At 34.0% G+C, this 19322-nt stretch overlaps 4 protein-coding genes across 4 annotated transcripts; 3 read left to right on the plus strand and 1 right to left on the minus strand.

The window, feature by feature from the left end:
* Window positions 1–1611: 1611 nt before the first annotated feature.
* On the plus strand, window positions 1612–4574 carry LOC140965909 (probable mitochondrial import inner membrane translocase subunit TIM21). Its single transcript, XM_073426157.1, has 7 exons — window positions 1612–1804; window positions 1881–1969; window positions 2076–2236; window positions 3103–3281; window positions 3379–3427; window positions 3966–4085; window positions 4194–4574. Exons 1-7 carry the CDS (start codon window positions 1767–1769, stop codon window positions 4350–4352), a joined length of 795 nt encoding a protein of 264 aa, XP_073282258.1. The 5' UTR covers window positions 1612–1766; the 3' UTR covers window positions 4353–4574.
* Window positions 4575–5415: 841 nt separating this feature from the next.
* On the plus strand, window positions 5416–11915 carry LOC140965949 (probable methionine--tRNA ligase). The gene is made up of 12 exons (XM_073426236.1): window positions 5416–5583; window positions 5678–5776; window positions 5881–6051; window positions 6329–6394; window positions 7019–7084; window positions 7560–7673; window positions 8007–8188; window positions 8558–8648; window positions 8756–8824; window positions 10485–10576; window positions 11130–11193; window positions 11587–11915. Exons 1-12 carry the CDS (start codon window positions 5518–5520, stop codon window positions 11689–11691), a joined length of 1185 nt encoding a protein of 394 aa, XP_073282337.1. The 5' UTR covers window positions 5416–5517; the 3' UTR covers window positions 11692–11915.
* A 1751-nt stretch (window positions 11916–13666) lies between these two features.
* On the plus strand, window positions 13667–16495 carry LOC140965911 (WRKY DNA-binding transcription factor 70-like). The gene is made up of 3 exons (XM_073426159.1): window positions 13667–14103; window positions 14849–14950; window positions 15884–16495. The coding sequence occupies exons 1-3, from the start codon at window positions 13790–13792 to the stop codon at window positions 16377–16379; spliced, it is 912 nt and encodes a 303-aa protein (XP_073282260.1). The 5' UTR covers window positions 13667–13789; the 3' UTR covers window positions 16380–16495.
* Window positions 16496–17101: 606 nt separating this feature from the next.
* Window positions 17102–19185, minus strand: LOC140965905 (WRKY DNA-binding transcription factor 70-like). Its single transcript, XM_073426152.1, has 3 exons — window positions 18723–19185; window positions 17827–17928; window positions 17102–17692 (listed from the first exon to the last, which is right to left on the minus strand). The coding sequence occupies exons 1-3, from the start codon at window positions 19070–19072 to the stop codon at window positions 17248–17250; spliced, it is 897 nt and encodes a 298-aa protein (XP_073282253.1). The 5' UTR covers window positions 19073–19185; the 3' UTR covers window positions 17102–17247.
* Window positions 19186–19322: the final 137 nt, after the last annotated feature.

The raw sequence follows: 19322 nt of genomic DNA on the forward strand, positions 1-19322 counted from the left end.
ATATATGTATGTATGTATGAGAGTTGAGCTTCAAAGTTTAACTGAGTAATAACTTTTACACGATAACATTAAAAAGTATGCACGTTGTCTTGACATAAGAGAGGTTAAATATTATGCAGATTATGAGGTTGTGACCTATAATCGAAGTGTTCTATGAATTTTGATTAAACAATATATAAGTCTTAAGTTGAAACGAGTAATCAAATTTTTCTAAGGATATTGTCTAATGAGAATAAAGAATGACGTATGAGTTGTTAATTTCCGAGCATCTATATACAAATACGTGCATATTTATTCATCACATTTACTTGATACTACTAATGTTTTTAGATGTATCGTAGAAGTATTTTGTGTCTTTCAAATACCAAAATATTGCATAACAAGTGTTCGATAAAAAGCTTCAACCAAATCGTTTTTAATATTTCAACTTCCATATCTTTTAAACGCTTTCAAAATGTCTAATCAATTTTTAGAAGGATTATTTCGAGTTGCTTCCACATGGTTATAAAACTAAATTCAATTTAATTTATCGATTTTCTAACATTTAAAGAAAGAGCTGCTATAGCTTAAGTTTAAAGAAATTTTTTAAAAGAAATTATTCATTCACTCTAAATTCTAACCTGATCACAAAAAGTTACATGAGACGGTTTCATAGGTCGATTTTATGAGACGAACCTCCAAATTGAGTCGATTCGCAAATAATATATATTTTATCCTAAAAATATTATTTTTTATTTTGAGTATGGATCAGATTGATCCGTTTCACGAAAACAAATCCGTAAAACCGTCTCACCTACTTGTATTTGTGATAAAAGAATCGTTAGTTTGTTTGAGTGAAATTTTTGTCGTGGGGTCAAATTTGGAATACACCTAATTTTGGTATCCTATGCTTAAAAATATACAAATTGGTATACCAACAAATTGCGTAGATGACATTTATCCGATGTGGAAAATCCAAAAAACTTTATTGTGTAAATACTTATGTTCATTTATTTGTAAAACAATGACATATAATTTTATCATACAATAATATCAAATTATCAATGAATTAAATTATACATTGACTATTGACGTTATCTTCACAAACAGATGGTGCACCTTTCATATTGTGACATATTATCATGCCGAGCAGTTGAAGAATTATTAAACCATCATTGGTCGGGACAGTATGAATAAATCCAAACAAATTCCGGCCTTGATTTTCTCCAATCGATCAGCAGTCACCCCCATGGCCACCTTTTCACCATCCACAGTCTCGAACCGTCCTGTATTCCTGCAATAAAACTTTGCTGTCAAGAAACATATATATTTTTTAAAAAATAATGGGTAGAGATAGTAGAACGAACTTACAGTTGAGAAAATGTTTCAAAAGTCGAGAAGAAATATGAGAAAATTAACTACATCTCGTATTTGAAATGAGAAAAGAAAAAAACGTGATAATGTGATCAGTTTTTGAAATAAGAAAAGTTGCGAATAAGGTGAAGATTTACCAATAAATCCACCCAATGAAGGCCACACCATGAACGAGTTCTAGGAGGCATAATTAGAAAGATTTTTGGTGTGATTTTCACACCAAAACTGTCAGTATACTAAATAGATGGAATAGATAATAAACATCGGGGTTGATTGCCAAATACCGAAGTTAAGCGGGTCTAAATTGAGATATCCTGCATCAGCAAACTGCCAGAACCCTTACACGTTAGGGTTTTAGCAAGCGGGTGGAAATCCTGAAGAAGCAGAGCACACCTGCTCTGAAACAAAGAAAAATGAAAACGATCAGGGCTCTTAAAATCATATTTACCAGGTATTCTAAGCACAGGCTTTACCAATTCACTCGATTTTTTTTTCCATTCATTTTATTAATACTCAGTTGCACATAGGTTGCAGGTGGCTCAGGAATCTGGTATCACGATAAGACACGTTATTCTAGCAGAAAACGCTCGAAAATTGAATACGGATACGGCAGCTGGTCAGTATACTTATTCCTTTTTGTTCAAATAATGACCTGGAAATTAAGATTTTTTATGGGTTTTACCGCCGAGTGGAGAATTTGATCGGATGATGACGTTTGGTAGGCGTCTCGGTGTTGTTTAGAGGATTGGGAAATGGAAAATTTGCGAATCTTCGTTCGTCTTTGGGAGTTTTTGAGGTCAATGGGGTGGACATTACAATTCCTGGTTATGCTAGGTCCATGGCATCAAGAACTTCCGAGTCAACACGGAAGAGCTCGAATGAGGTTTTACTTTTAACCTAAACGCCATTAAAAAACTTGATATTTTAATGTAGAAACCTTTATCTTTCCACTCATATTTGACTTAGTACGTCTGAAGGAAGTTACAAACGAAATTTCAAGAATCCCCGTGAGGGATGCACCCCCTTGCCTTTTACCGGGCCTGTTTTTTATATTGCATATAACTGAAAGCACTTGTGTCTTCCTGCTTAGTTGCCCTGTTTCCCATGTGAATGAAAAATTGCAAACATCACACTGCATTCGCTCTCTTATCTATTATTAGATATTGCTAGCTTATATTCCTTCAAGGCTTTATTCTTTGAGGCAAAGTCGTATTAAGAATTTTTTCTGAAAATTATGAAATGCGGATCTGAAGCAGAATGAGCCCCTATTTCACCGGTCTTCCCTGCTCTGGATCTATATTCCAATCTTTAAAAATTGCTTGTGAAGTAAATATAATAATAAATATCAATGGGTTAAAAAGAAAATTGATACCCCTACTGATACTCTGATAGTTCATGGAATTTTGAGACTTCCAAATAAATCATATATATCTACACAGCAGGGCTGCACTGACTAACAAATCTTACCAGGTGTTGTGATTAATGCAAGAATGTTTTGTAATTTTGCATATTGATTACAAGGTCAAGCTAGATAATATGCTCATTATACTGTATATATCAGCAACTCGCGAACGCCACGTTGATCTGTGAACTTCAAACATTTGATCGTCTAGAATAGCATTTAAGTCATCAATGCTAACTTTAAGCTTAAATCTTCTCTTGAATAATTTTTTTACTTGCTATATTTACCATTTTGAAATTACCTTGATAATCAAAGATTTACTTTTATTCTTTATTTTTTCCATACAGACCAAAAGAGATGTGACCACAGTCGAGGATCCATTTGATGCTCCAACATATAATATACCTGAGAAACCAATGACATTTACCGAGGGAGCTTCTTATAGTGTTCTCATCCTAGCTGGGCTGGGAATTGCAGCAGCTGCAGGATATGCTGTTTTTAAGGAACTTTTATTTGAACCTAAAGAGTGAGGTTTCTTTGCGAAGTAATAAACTTGTGGTATATGATGAAATTCTTGGGAATGTAACCTTAGTTTCTGACTTTTATATACCAATCTTTATCAGGTATAAAATTTTTGGGAAGGCTCTTGAAAGAATAAAAAATGACAGTCAGGTTCGCTCAATTATATGTTTTTTCTTTTCAACTTCCAACTCCTTTTCATGTGGGTTTTACTCATCTTTTGATCAGTGGTTGTGAATTGATGTAAAACATGATCAGGTAAATTTTCGTGAATGACAGTTACCGAATTAGAAATATTTGGGCATTGAACAGATGATTCATATCTTCTAACTTTAAAGATCCTCTCACTTCTTTTCCTAAACTTGATTTTTGGTCTTAAGTCAAACGATGAAGTCTGGTCTCTTGATAGGAAGAAACTCATGGGAATTTTTCTGCGAAATCGTAATGGATTTATAAAAGTTTTAACATGACAAGAAACTCAGCATCATGTCGGTTCCTAGACTTGATGATTTGATTTTTAGCAACAACAAACTCAGCATCATGTTGGTTCATAGACTCGATTTTTCGGATCCATTTATCTAGGTCTTTGATATTGATATCGAGTTAATGATACAGTTCCTGATTTTATCTCTGTACCTCTCCAATCATTCATGTGATTCTGCTTTCGACATTTTTACCTCCTTTGGGCCAGGTTAGAGTCAGAATCGGATCCCCTATAACTGGTTACGGCCAGGAAAGCAGGAACCGAGCTGCTCGCCAACGCATCCCTAATCGAATATGGACTGATGAAGATGGCAGCGAGCATATTGAGGTAGCCTTTTCTTTTCATATCTGTAGTGCCTACTAGAGTACACAACAATTTAATGTTTCTGTCTGTTAGGCCTACATTCTATTTACGGATCTATCTGGCAAATATTAGGTTAATTTCCACATTCGCGGTCCCCATGGAGCTGGGTTAGTTGGTGCTGAGATGTTCAAGGACAAGGTTGATAAACAGTGGAAATTTGTTTATTTGATGGTCGAAATCAGATCACCATCCCCAGCAAGACTCCTGCTCGAATCTTATGTTCCAGCGTGAATTAGCTAAACTGATTCTCTTGCCCATGCTTGTGCTGCGGAATGAATAACTGTTGAATCTTTCTTTTGTTTTGCTCGTTTTTTGTCTGGACGAAGTCTTTATTTGAAACTTAATGTATCAATGTGTAATCACTTTGAGCAGTGTACAGATGAAAAATACCAAGGAACTGTGAGCAATGTAACACCGTACATTTTGCTAGAAGAATGTGCGTATTATTTTCTTTTCTTTTTTATAACATAAATATTAGTAGTTTTTGTACAAATAGAAAAATATAATAATATCATATCAGATGGCATAAATTTATCAGCAGAAACGAGTGTACTACGGACTAAAGATGTTATATAAATAAGGCAAAAATTTATGTGAGACGGTCTCACGCAAGTATTTTGTGAGACGAGTCTCTTATTTGGGTAATCCATGAAAAAATATTACTATTTATGTTAAGAGTATTATTTTTTATTGTGAATATAGGTAGGGTTGACCCGTCTACTCTATAAATAATACACTTCAAATTATTATGATTATTATTATTCATTATTAACATTAAGATTGAGTGGTTTTAAATAAGTATCTTGGTCACTAAAACTAATATACCTAAAATAGTCTTATTTTAAACATTATATTATTTTAGAATGAATAAAATATTGCGTTAAAATTATTATATCTTAAAACTCGATCACTTAAATAAATGTATAGTTTATTATGTTTTTATTTTTACAAATCAAACATATATATTTTAAATTTTTCGAAATTTATTATTATCTTTATCCTTTACAAGTTTAAATATATCAGATTTTACAAAATGAAGATATAAGAAAAATAATATTTTTTTAAATTCTATTTCTAATAAGAATTAAATAATTTATATAAAATATAACTTTTAATACACACAGGTGTACAATAGTTACCATCTGTTATTCATTATTATATATATATTATTTTATCAAGTCATTTTCAAAGTATTTATTTATTATTTCAGTTGGACTGAACAAGGGAAAACGAAATTGGGCCCATTCAGTAAAGCCCAATAAAAAGAGTACCACATTCCAAATTTAAAACCCTAGAGAATAAATTTCTGGTGGTTTATCACTCAACTTAGGAGTTGATTTTAATTTAAATTTTCCGACAAGGAAAGTGATTTTGACACAATTTAAGATTTCGATCGATGGCATCTGTGATTACGAAGCAAAATATTGTTTTTGCTCTCTGTAAATACCTCTCGTTGGATGCGGTAAGCTTCATTTTCGTTCTCTTTTCATTTATGGACGTTAATTAATGAACATTTTGAGAAGGGATTCAGAGTCTTCGATGCCTTGGTTTTGCAGAATGAGTTTTCAAGTGATTTGGGGAGTGACGTGAAGAGCCTCTGCACACGAATACTGAGTTCATCAGGAAATGGGGATCTTCAAGTTAACAACAAAGAAGTAATTTTATACGTTTTTATGGTTAATTTTATTTTTCTTTGTGCTTTATTTTAGTCGCTTGAAAATTAAGCATTTTGGTGCGACCGACTTAATCTTGGTGGCAGCTGCTGAAATGGATAGAATTTGCTGAGTCGCTTTTGGAAAATTCCAGTGTCACTTTGAAAAGTCTTGGCAAGTTGAATGAAGAGTTGATCACAAAGTCTGTTCTTATGGGAGGTGGACTGAAGCCATCTGAAGCTGACATGATTGTCTTTTCAGTTGTGCATTCGGCTGTGGTGTGCGGTCTACGTTTTCTTTAATAAACTGTCGTTATTATGCCAATGAAAAATGTATTCTTTGGTGATTTGCTTCATATATGTTGATTTGTGCTCACACTTGTGATTGGATGTATTGAAGAGTCTTTATTTTACGTGTCGCGGTCTATATCTAGTGAGTATTGATTAGCTTTTTGGACATTTTAGACGGATTTACGGATATTGGAAGTAAGGAGATTTCCTTATTTCTCAACCTGTTTTGTACAGTTGTGACTAACAAGCTTTTTGCGAGTTTCAGAGTGATCTTTCAAGCTCTGACAAAGCCAAGCTGCCACACTTGTTGAGATGGGTTGATTATATTCAGGTATGAATAGTCGGTTTCCTGAAGATTGAGTTTTTATTATCCGATTTAACGGTGTAAAGAAACCAATCTTGATGTCCTACAAAGAAGGTACAAAGATTTTCAAATGATATTTCAAGTTAATATTGATTGCGCAGGCTAGTGTAGTTGACCAGAATGCTTCCAAAGATTGTGTTCCAAAAAAAAGATGTTTAAGTGATTTCTGATCTTTCTTGGTCCCTGAACATCACTGAATGATCTCGTCCATTGAAGTGCGTATTTGTGGGAGTTCTTGAGCGAAATAATTAGATGTGTACTGCTGAAAAATCAGAATCATTCTCCTTGGTTCTTTATGGTTTTTTAGATAGATGTAAAACATCATTAGTAGTTCATTGGGTACATGCCACTCATTATAAACACTTTGTACCTAATATGAATGAACCTAATACCAAAATTCGGTTTTATATTTTTTTAATGAATTTCCTTCAAAAGAAAGGTATATTAAATTGCATATCTGTTATACTTTCTGTATTCTATGCGAGGTTCTGTAGCGACTAAAGAAATGCACATACTTTTATTTGTAGCACCTCTTGATTTTTCAATTTCCCCCTTTGCTCCCTTGTTTATGAACTCGTCTTCCTAGTGCAGAACAAGGAATATTTTGGGGAATTATTCAAAAAGATTCCAGTGGAGAATGTCCAATGCATTCCCTCAGTGAGTAACTTGCTACTCTATTGTGGTCATTATCTGTTTCTTTTTTATGAATGATTGATTACCAATTTTGTTGCATTGATCTCTACTGTTATAGTTGGAGCTTTAATATGCTAGGAGTTATGGAGAAACATGAAGGCACTAGTGAGAGTTCAGATGGTCCTTTGTTGTTTTGTGTTTTTCTTTTATTGACATGTAAGAGAATGGATAGCTTTCCTTCTCATGATTCCGAATATTTTTCATGCTAAAGATACAAATATACGAGAGGACCAATTGTTCTTAAACATGTTGTTACTTTTCCATGGGAACAGAACAAGGATACCGAATTGTTCAAACTCGAGATAAATTACATTTATTTGGATTCCGAAATTGGAATATTTTTGTGTGCGTTGTTGTCTTAAAGTTATTATTAACCTGCCACTGAGAACAAAAATAAACTGGAATTTGATGTATTAATATGTCAACAATTGATTCGTAGGCGTTAAAATCGACGAGGAAGGTTGATGATTCCAATGCAAAGAAAACTGTTCAAGAAACGAAAGAGGCTATCAATAAGGAAGCAGACTTGAAAGCGAAGAAAAGTGCTGACGCAGTAAGTGCTTCACCTGTGCATTTTCTTCTAATTGAAGTTGTAGTTGGAATACTCTTGGTGGCAATTTTTAGCATGAATTGTACTTTGTTTTTTTCTTGTGATGAACACATACTCCTGTCAGAATGGACCTTGCTGCTACAATCAATTGCCTACGATTAGTTTCAAACTGCTTTCTTTTTTAAAATAATTTCTACTTTCTTTCTATTTTAAAATGCTGCTAAATTCCATCAACATGCAGAGCCTTTCTATTAGCATTTTTGTCATTGAAGTTGTCAAGGCGCGCAAGGACATATACTAATATGCTTACACTACTGTTTCTTTGAAAAACAAAAGGAAAAGGTTGAAGCAGCCGGCCAAGCTACCCCAGACAAAAGAAAACTTCCTGAGAAAGAGCCAGGCAAAGCTAGGCAACCTGAAAAGGAGGTGGAAAAGAAAGACGAAGAACTTAGCGTCAGTTTACTTAAAATACAGATTGGACATATTCGTAAAGCCTGGAAACATCCTTCAGCTGATAGGTGAAGTAGCTATGCCGTTGTTTTCTTTGTTCCACTTCGCCCAACTTGCATCGACTAAATTTATGGCATTCACATGATTTAAGGCAAGGAATGTTTCAGGATTTTTCTTTTATGGTCATACCTATGACCTTCTTCTCCTTTCTTAATGGGAATTTATTCTGAAATATCTGATGTCAAATTTATTTTGTTTTGATAATTATGTTTAATTCGTGATCGTATCCATTATCATTATCGAGCACACTGTTTCATGTACTTCTGTTTTTCATCCAGTTGTTCCTCTAGAGATGAAATTTTCATCTCATGTGCAAAACTCAATGAATACTTCCAGTAAAGTTTGGCTGTCTCTTTATTACTCATTTTGAAATGCAGCTTGCTGGTTGAGGAGATTGATATTGGAGAAGCCAAATGCAGGCAAGTGGTGAGTGGCCTGGCAAAATATTGCACTCCAGATCAGTTAAAGGTACGAATGCTCAGTGTACATTGAAATTTGTTTTACATCCTGATTAAGTTTGGGTTTTGTAGGGTGCTGTTAACATCTAGTGGTTCTTTTTTACCTTGTATTTTCAGAACCGCCGAGTGGTACTGATAACAAATGTAAAGCCTGGGAAGTTACGAGATGTGATGTCAGAGGGATTGGTATGTTCCCACTTTTTCCCTGTTTTTGACACTTGACACTATGCACGCACAACACCCCCCTCTCTCCTACACCACAAACCCCACTCCTGAAAACAAAGCTCCTTGCTACAGCAGCATTAGGCTTGCCATGTTTTAGAGATCAACATCATATTCATTATCATCTCCCAATCTTGTTAATCTTTGTAGCGATCTTACATGAGACACTACTAAACATAATTAAACTTGATAACAACAATTAAACAGCGGAATCAAAATAACTTTAATCATCTTACAACCGAAATGAAAACAATACAATAATCTCAATCTTAATTGGTAATACAACCAAATCGAAATCATAATTATGTACGAGAATACGAGAAACCAAATAAAATTTCAACTGGATCACCACAAAAAACCCAACTGCTCTAGCCACTATCTTGGCCGTCCGAAACGTCCAACCTAATACTTGCCTCGTGGAATGAGGTGTCCAAGATGAAAACAAGGGCGTGAGCGACAATCACCCAATACAATAATGTACGAGTATACAAACTAATATGATGCATGTGAAATACAATATGCTCGGATATCAAGGATCAAGTAAAAAATCTCATGCTTAGTCTAGAGGCGCCTGAATGTGTAGTCTCTGATCTGCCCTAGGAATATTTTGGCTATTACATTTATCATCAAGACGTGTACCTACAATGTCCGGGGTCATCAGAGCCCGCAGGTCCTGTCGGACATGTAGCTCTCGATACCCAACCGTCCACAATACAAAACAAGACTGAGCGACCTAACAAACGAGGTATATCTCAAAAGATATCTAGCCCAACGTGATATGTCATGCATAATATGTCAAACAATAAAGCATGTATCATGCAACAGATAAATATACAACTTATAAGTGTGTATACTACGCTTTAATATCTCAGTCAGTACATCACATACCTCACTAAAACAATCTAACAGAAAGTTTGCTCGTCTGAACCGAAACAATACCAACATACTGAAATCACTATCAAGCAAGATCCAAAATCATTAAACATGCTTCAAAGTTCTTCCTATTGATAATCAAATCTCTATTTAAGTCTTTAGGTCACCGACCCTTCCTCGAGTCGACAACAACTCCGAAGCTTCCCGACACTAAACGGCCTTAGAAACTGATTGGAAAACCTAAGGTATGTGACTTGAACTCGAGAGAGAGAAACTGAAGGAAAGGAAACAAATGAAATCAGCTTCTATTTATAGACTGCGTCCAGACTAGTTCAGAAGATTTGAACACGATATTTTCTGCCACGTGTTATACTCTTATTCATCTAGTTAGATTTCTGGGGATAATGTAATTTGAATTAGATCGGGTGATTCGTCTAGTTGGATATCTCGAGATAATGTAATGCGAAGTAGATTGGGTGATCCGTTTTCAATTCGGTGGATCTCAATATGTTGATCCTCAATTAATTCCTTAAAAATACTTAATTAACAATTCTTTAATCATGTCTTAATTAGTAATATTTGATTCGGGTCATTACAATCTTAATCTGCCCAAGTTTATTTGAAATCCATGCTTAATAATTTATTTTTCTTATGAAAGTGCGGTAGGTGATACTTTCTGCATCTACTGTCTCTTCTGTATTGGAGATCAGTCATGATGAGTGCCTTTCTTTTCCATTTCTTTAAATTCCAGGTGTTGTGTGCTTCTAATCAAGATCATTCCATTGTGGAGCCTCTTATAGCTCCAGACGAGGCTAAAATTGGTGAATGCGTTACATTTTCTGGGTATGTCTTTCCTATTAATTCTATCCAGGCATTTTTTTTTCCTGTTGTTTGCCAGCTTATGAATGATTCTCACTTAAGCAAATTTTAGCTCACTATTACCATAGATGTTTAGCTTTGGATGAGTTTTATAAAGGGAAAAATTCCCTTTCTTTTCATGCATAAATGTTTTACAAAATATCTTGTGAACATTTTCAACTTTGGACAAATTTAATTTATTTATATTGTCTTGGGTTCTTGTTCAACTTTATGGGCCATCCGTGTTATTCATATTGATTTTTTATGCAGCTTTTTCGTCTCGTATTTACATAATTTTTTAAAATTTTCAATACGTAAGAGATTTAGTTTGTGGTGTGTAAACAGTAATCACAATTTTCTGTTGTATTTGAACTCATGTGCAATGTGTTCTTATCCTCTCCTCTCTTCCCATCTTCATTCCAGTTATAACACAATTTACCATTTTGCCAGTGAATAAACTGTCATCAGCTTTAACTAAAACAATGGCCTCGTTTAAATAACTAGATTGCTGACATAACCAACTTAATGTTCAATCCAGACACGACGGAAGGCCTGAGGAAATTTTAAACCCCAAAAAGAAACAGTTGGATAAGATAACTCCGGTATGTATTCTTCTCATTTTCTGAACTGGTGAGAGCATGACCTTACCTCACCCTGTTTCCTGGTCATTTAAGTGTTGTAAATATTCTACACTGCAGAGAAGGCACATTTTCAGAAAGTTTCCTTTTGCTAAATATTTCTTGTATTACAAATCATATGAAATACAAGCAACTGGGTGATTGTTTGTTTGCTGTCTTTCTCGATTACTAGTGAATAAACCCACTGCATAACATGTGTGTAAAAATCAATTTTAAAGTTTGTATTATGTTAATTATTTACTAACTTCATTTATGTTTCTTTTTTGGAACAAAAACAGAAGGAATAGTTGCATGTAATTTTATGTTAAATTATGAGCGTCATGATCATGATTTAATACGAATCCACTATGGATGCAGCATCTTTTCACCAATGATAAGGGCGTCGCTACATTCAAGAACATCCATTTTATGACCTCTGCTGGACCCTGCACTTCATCCATTCCCAATGCCACCGTCAAGTGAATAGCCCATCCATGTAGTGATAGTCTTTGGATTGGCGTGGCGTCTCACAATGAATGTGGGTCTCACACCAATGAACGATGGATAACCCATTGGCGCCGTGGGGCGTATCATTTTCCCAAATGAATGCCTTGCAACCGCTATACTCTATATTGATGCTAATTAAATGTTTTGTAATTTTGACGAGTAAACAAAGTAAAATATTTCATATACTTACTGTGGCCTCATCTCTGTATAATGTCAGTGGCCGACCTATCTGAATTTGCGGAAAGAAGGATCGTGTCTTTCACAGAAAATGTCGGATCGAGATTGGATGCATTTAATGTTGAATTGAACTTGTTAAAGAAAGTCATTTGGACATATGTAAAAGTTTGCGTTTCACGTTCAGAATCGAATAAAGTAGTATTTGAGATGTACTCACTCGCAAAATTAAAGATAAAATAATTTTGGGATATTTTTTACGTGTGGATGATCAGAGTATATATGAAGAAAAATTCAACTACACGTGATTCCAAAGTTATGGTGGTTTAATATTTTGTGGTCATATTGGTTTAAGAGTAGGTTTTTTTTGAGACGGTCTCACGAATCTTTATCTGAGAGACGGGTCAACTCTACTGATATTCACAATAAAAAGTAATACTCTTAGCATAAAAAGTAATACTTATGGATGACCCAAATAAGAGATCCATCTCACAAAATACGACCCGTGAGATCGTATCACACAAGTTTTTGCCTTCATTCAATATTTGTAATTTTCGGAGTTTGGTGAAATTTTAATGATAAGTTCTAAAAGGTAAACTACACGGAATTCCCCATAATCATTTTTCATTCCTCAAAGCCAGAATTAAATATAATCGCCTAATTGTAAATATTCTTTCTCGAAAATATAATTTATTTATCAATATATTATTTTTTAATTCAATGTTCAAAATAATATACTATATTTTACACTTTTAATTCAAAAGGTGACGCCTAGTATGCCACTTTCTTACCAAATAAAATTGAATCTTATAAATAAACATTATTGTCTTCCTTGTAATATGCAGTGACTTGTCCACCAAGCGAAAAGGTTTAGTAAGCTGAATTAATTTTTTAAAATTCTAATTGACTTTAATCTGACGCGGTATAAGATTTTGGACATTATCCCATTAGATTTTGCATTAATTTTAGTCACAAAATACATATATTCACAACTTGTGAGGGCCAATTATAGGGAAATAAATTAGAATAAAACACTACTCGACTTAGTTAGTGTTTGTAAATATTTTTAAAAATGATTATTGACTTTTTCTTTACAAAATTTTGCAAATTTGTAAAGAAAACATCAATAATTACTTTTTTTTTAAGAATTTGCCAACACTACTTTAATATCTTACATGAAAGACAAGTTGATGATGATTTTTTCATGTACACACACACAAACAAACTATCGTGAGACGTTCTCACAGATCAATTTCGTTGGTTGAATATCTTATTCGGGTCATCCATGAAAAAGTATTACACACAAAAACTCTTGTGAGACGGTCTCACGGATCAATTTCGTGNAAAAAAATAGAATATGTATAATTTGAAACGGTCTCATAAATCTATATATGTGAGATAAGTCAACTGGGCTATACCTACACTCTTGGTGAAAAATAAAACTTTTGAAATAAAAAAATATTTTTAAATAAAACTTTTGAAATAAAAAAAATATTTTTCCACATATTGAGTCGAATTAAATATTCATGTCACAAAATCGATCCATAACAAAAAAATTTTATAAAAGAAATATATACTCTCGATTATCTAGACAAAGCACTTTTGCTCAACCTAATTATACAAATTAACAGATAAAGCACGTCCACTCAAAAGAAAAAACAGATAATTATCTTCTAAATAGTGTGATTATTGCGTCATTCGATTACATAGTTTGATTACGTCACCCTCTTGGCTCTGTCAAACCTCAAAACTTTAAAGGGTTTCCCCACAAATTTGATATCTACCACTCTCTCCACTTTCCGACAATATAATAAATACTTCCATAAATCATTAATACAGAAAATAAAAGAGGAAACCCTCGTCTCTTAGATCTCATTGAGTTGAAAAAGGCCAGAAAAAAATGAGGAAATTAAACCAAAATTTACGTTCTATAGAGAGAAGATTGATGGAAGAGTTATTAGCAGGCAGAAATAGTGCAATCGAACTCCAAACCCTTCTGCATAATTCTGTTAAAGATGAAGGGTCGACCTCAAGTGAAGAACTTGCCATGAAAATCTTGAGATCTTTCACTAACGGTATTTCGATCGCGAGCTCGTGCACCGCCGTCTTATCGGCTCAGCTCTCCGCCGTTGACTGTGGCGGCGGCGACTTGACCAGTTCCGGCGAGGGGACGAAGAAAGTGGTCAAAGACAAGAGGGGTTGTTACAAGAGAAAGTGAGATTTACCATGTCTTCTTTTTATGGACATAATATTTATAATATTGATATTTGTGATTTTTATATGTGAATTGATTACTTCATCAAAAATGATTTCACCAATCAAGAATTACCAATTTAGTAATTTAAGGAAAGATGGATTGAACAGTACTGCACAAACTTTCTAGATGCTGATCGATTGTGTCATCTAGCTAGAGTTTAATTTCAGCGTGAGCTATTCAATCTTGCGATATCTTTTCACTATTTGCAGATAATTAATTAACTAAAAAAGGTGAACCCTTTTTCCCCTTTAATTTTTCTTTTTCCTGTTTTGATAAGATTGGTGATTAATTTTAAATTTCAACTCTTTTGCTGTCATATTCTGCTTCTATATATGTGTGGTATTTTCTTGTATGGTTCAATAGTAACACATTGCATTTCATCTGCTGTGGTCATCAAGACTTGTAATTCAGGTTTAAGAGTGCAAAATCCTTTTCTTTTTTTTCTTTTTTTTTTTTTTTTTTTTTTTTTTTTTTCATTTGTGCACAAATGATTATATTTACTCATTCAAGGATATGGCTGTCGCTATTTGTTCAAAAATATGTTCTACATGTGACTAAGAGATTCAGATTAATCGGATATTAGTATAGAGATCGATATTCGTAGATGCCCTTGATTAATGATCATAGATTTATTAAAAATTTTATATGTTGTTGAAACTGCATTTTGCTTTTGTTTTGAACACAAGTATTGCTGGTTTGTAGAAGGACCTCTGATTCATGGATAAAAGAGTCCCCTACGGTAGAAGATGGATGTGCATGGAGAAAATATGGCCAAAAACATATATTGCACTCCAAATATCCAAGGTAAATTGATTTAAGTATATATTATATATATATAATATCTTATAATAATTAGCCCCTATGATTTTAAAGGGAAATTATATATATGTTCTTTTTTTAAAAAAACTGGGTGTTCCATATATCTAGAGCATGTAACCTGTGGGAACTATGATACTCTTACAAGAAATAATATTTTTTAAAAAAATTATCGAGTTTAGGTCTGCTGTCAATATTACGTTTCTGTGTAAGAAAATTGAAGAATGATAAAAACTTGTGAGTTTAAAGAAGCTAATGAGCTTTTGATGTTTCACTTTCAACTTCTAGACCTAGAAAATAGAAAAATTGTGATTTTGAATCATTATATCCAAACATTAAATTATTTAGTGGTGTATTGGGATATTGAGAGGATTTCAAATTCAAGATTTAAATCTAGCTCATTTGTTTGAGCGGTACTTTTGAGATTCATGGATTTGAAATCATACGCAATTTTAACTTGTTTATTAATTAATGTAATGAATTTCAAATTTCCACAAAATATGTTCATTTGACATTCTTCCCTTGAATTCTCTTCTCAAAACCAAATACCACTTCAATGATTCTTGCAAAGATCAAGCTAGAAACCAAGGCATAATTGGTGTGGTATATATAACATAATATACAACTTCGCTTTTTCAATCAATTCTCATTAATATCCCTGTACTTCAATTCTAACATGAATGAAACTAATAATATAACTTTGAGACCGCTTGCTATAGGAATTCAAAACAGTAAATATTCTTTTGCCTCATAATAATAATTCATTAACTTTGGGGTATTATGCATGGATTTTGACAATCTTTCTATGGTCCGAATCATATTTCCTCACAATATTATAAGATCATCCAAATGTAATTCATTGTCAGTAAATGTTTTTCTAATAACCATGGGATTAAATTTGTCTTTTTTTATGGTTTACAGATGCTATTATAGATGCACACACAAGTCTCAAGGCTGCAAAGCTAAAAAACAAGTCCAAAAAGTGAAGGAGGATCCATTGTATCAGATGACGTACTTCAGTCATCACACTTGCACCGACACGCGGATAATGCTTCCACAGCACATCGTCGAACTGGACCCGATTGAATCCAATCTACTCAGTTTTCAAGGAAGTAATTATAACCATTCCCCAAAACCTGCCAATATTTCTTTGATGAAACAAGAATTCGAGGCTGTAGACACACAAATTGTTGGTTTCCCTTACGCAAAATCATCTGTAAACACGAGCTCATGGAATGGAATTATCGGGTCGGGTTCCAGTGGATGTAAACAGGTATTGTCTCCAACAATACCCGTCCCTGGTGATGATCTAGAGGAAGAGGCTTCAGGGTTATATTCTTGCGCATCGATGAATAGTTTTCATGGTCTTGAAATGGAAGTTGATCAGCTTGGTGACATAGATTTTGAACTATGGTAAGATGTAAACTATTCTCATGTTTAATGTTATCTTTTAATATACTGACTACATGTCCGACGCGATATTCATATGTTGTGTAATAATTCATAAAAAACCACGGTTTTATGGAATGGATCGATATATATGTATGTGATGTTATATATATACTCTCACTTGTATGGATATAAATTTTTTTTTCCGTAATATATATATTAAAAGAATTTTACATAATGTTGGTGGAGAATTATAGCTTGATATCCAAATAAATGGAAACGATGTAGGCCGTAGATCACAAGTAGTGTTCATACACTAGCTTTACAATAAAATCAACTTCCGACATGAAATTTTTTATCCCATTGGCAAATATTTTCAAGGGAAATGGGCTTTGGAATTCTTCTTTTCTTTTGTATTAGATAAAAAAAGGGTCTTCGACTTCGTTATCAGGTTGAACGAGGTTTATATATAAGTGTGTGTGTGTAATGGTATGAGAAAACTTTGCAGTCGTGATTGAATAGCAACGTGTAGTACGCAACTGAAATGTAATTCAATTTCGGTTCAAATCCCACCACTGTTAGGCCTTAACAGGTATTTTTCGATGTATAAGTTTTCGTATTTTTCAAATTAATTTGAACGTAGTCAAGTCCGACTCATAGTTGCATACATTCCGAATCATTTTGTGGGAGAGAACGCTTCTATTTTTTCAAAACAAACTACGTTGAAATACATAAATACACACAAAAAAAGAAGGAATTATTATGTATTCAGCAGGAATTTATTAGACGAGGGAGCCATTTACTGTATACACTACAAGTCTTTTAATTGATGTAACACACAACAAACATCATATTCTGTATGAAAAGATACATATAATATGATCAGTCTAGCTAGTTTATATCTGATAGAAGTCTATATCACTTAGTTGATTGACCTCCATATCGATCCCGTGCTGCGAACCAGTCATAGATGCACACGAATAAAGCCCCGAAACCGCTTCTTCTAGGTCATCATCAGAGACTAATATTCTTGGAGACCATGCATCCGGCCAGGTGCTCGGATTCTCAGATGATTTAGAAGGAGGGAAACAAACCATATGTTTATCTTCCTCGGACGATGAAATTTTCACAGGGTTTGGAGTTGGTCCAAAACTGAGTAGATTTGATTCGGGGGGGTCTGATTCAAGGATGAGTTCGTGTGGAAGTTTAGCCAGTGTATCCGCACAGGTGTGCTGGTTAAAGTAAGTGGTTTGGTAAACGATTAATGGTTCCTCTTTGATTTTCTGAACTTGTTTTGTGGCTTTGCATCCCTGATGCTTGTGTGTGCACCTATAATAACATCTGCATGTAACCAGTACAAATAAATATAGATTGGAATGCTTTCTGGTTCAAAATATTAATCACTAGCAAATTAAATAGCAGTTAAGGCCAAAAGGCTGGGGGAGGGAAAAAAAGAGGAAAGACAGTCCGATTACCTCGGATGTTTGCTGTTCAAAATATCTTTCTGACCATATTTTCTCCATTCACGCCCATCATCTGTCGTTGGAGATATCCTTGTCCATGAATCTGAGGTTCTTCTGCAGAGTTCAATGAAATAAAAAAGATTCATTCAATACAGCAACTTTAGTAATACAATTTCTGTTGTGAATTAAGAATTGTAATGGATATCATATCAAGAAAACCATATTATTTTTAGTTTTGTAAGTTTCATTTTTAGAATTCATAGTTAAGCAGTCAATATTTAACATAATTCACACCCACTAAACACCCATCAATAAATTAATAACTGGTCAATTGAGTTGGTGGAGTTGGCTCCACAAAACCTTATCTCCATGTACCATATTCCAAATCTTGAAATGACCACATCCAATGAATTTAAACAAATAATTTTCCCAAGAGAAAAAAAGGCCACAAACACACACAAAAACTTTATTTTAAAAAATATGTATATGATGCTAAACTTTCTATTGCGTACAATGATTTGTAATTTTGTGCTTCATGATGTATTGATATGATAGATTCATACATCAAAACGAAAGTGCAAAAGCCACCTTTCTTGTTTGCTTTATCCATCAAGTTGCGAGCACTGTCGATGAATCAACATCGTAGGTGTACGTTTATTGTCCTACTAGAAAAATTTATTGTTTTGAATTATTCCCCGTATAAACTACTGTAAAAAGAGAGAGTTTTCGGTAACTAATTATACAAGGAAATAATCTTGATTCTTGAGGCTCATGCTCTTGAAAAAAAACAATCTATTTGCTCAATATAATTTAGGATTTCGTTTGATGTTAAATAAATAAAAATATCTAGAAAAAAAACAGACTTATCATTATTCCAAGTATATATATTGTTGATATATATATCTCACGTTCTTTTGTAGCAGCCCCTCCGATCTTTGAGCAGCGTCTTCTTCTTCTGCTTCCTCCCGCCTGGAGACGCTGAACCACCACCACCTCCTCCGTCGGCGGCACCACCTCCAGCACAGTCAACGGAGTCGATCTGGGCTGAGGCAGCGGTACTGCCAGAAGCCACCATTGAGAGACCCTCAGTGAAAGATCTCAAGATTTTCACGGCGAGCTGTTCTTGACCCGAGTACTCTTTAGGATTTGCAAGCTTACGCAGAAGGGCTTGGAGTTGGAGTGCACTTTCCCTGCCTTTTGTTAGCTCTTCCACTAATCTTTTCTCTATTGCATTCAAATTTTCACTTGAGTTTCCCATTTTGTTTTTTGAGATCTACGAGACAGATGTTTTGGTTCAATCCCTCTATTTCTTTGGGGTTAATATACATACATATATATGTATATGTATGTATATATATATATATATATATATATATATATATTTTGACGGAAATAATTTTTAATGTTGTATGGAAGACAGTGGCAATTAAAAGGAAATTCCAGCTATTTGATAAGGCCGAGGGGTGGTGACATCATCGCCCTTGACATCATCTGATGACGCTATATGT

This window comes from Primulina huaijiensis, unplaced genomic scaffold, assembly GCF_012295235.1.
Source record: "Primulina huaijiensis isolate GDHJ02 unplaced genomic scaffold, ASM1229523v2 scaffold16847, whole genome shotgun sequence".
Classification (NCBI taxonomy): Eukaryota; Viridiplantae; Streptophyta; class Magnoliopsida; order Lamiales; family Gesneriaceae; genus Primulina; species Primulina huaijiensis.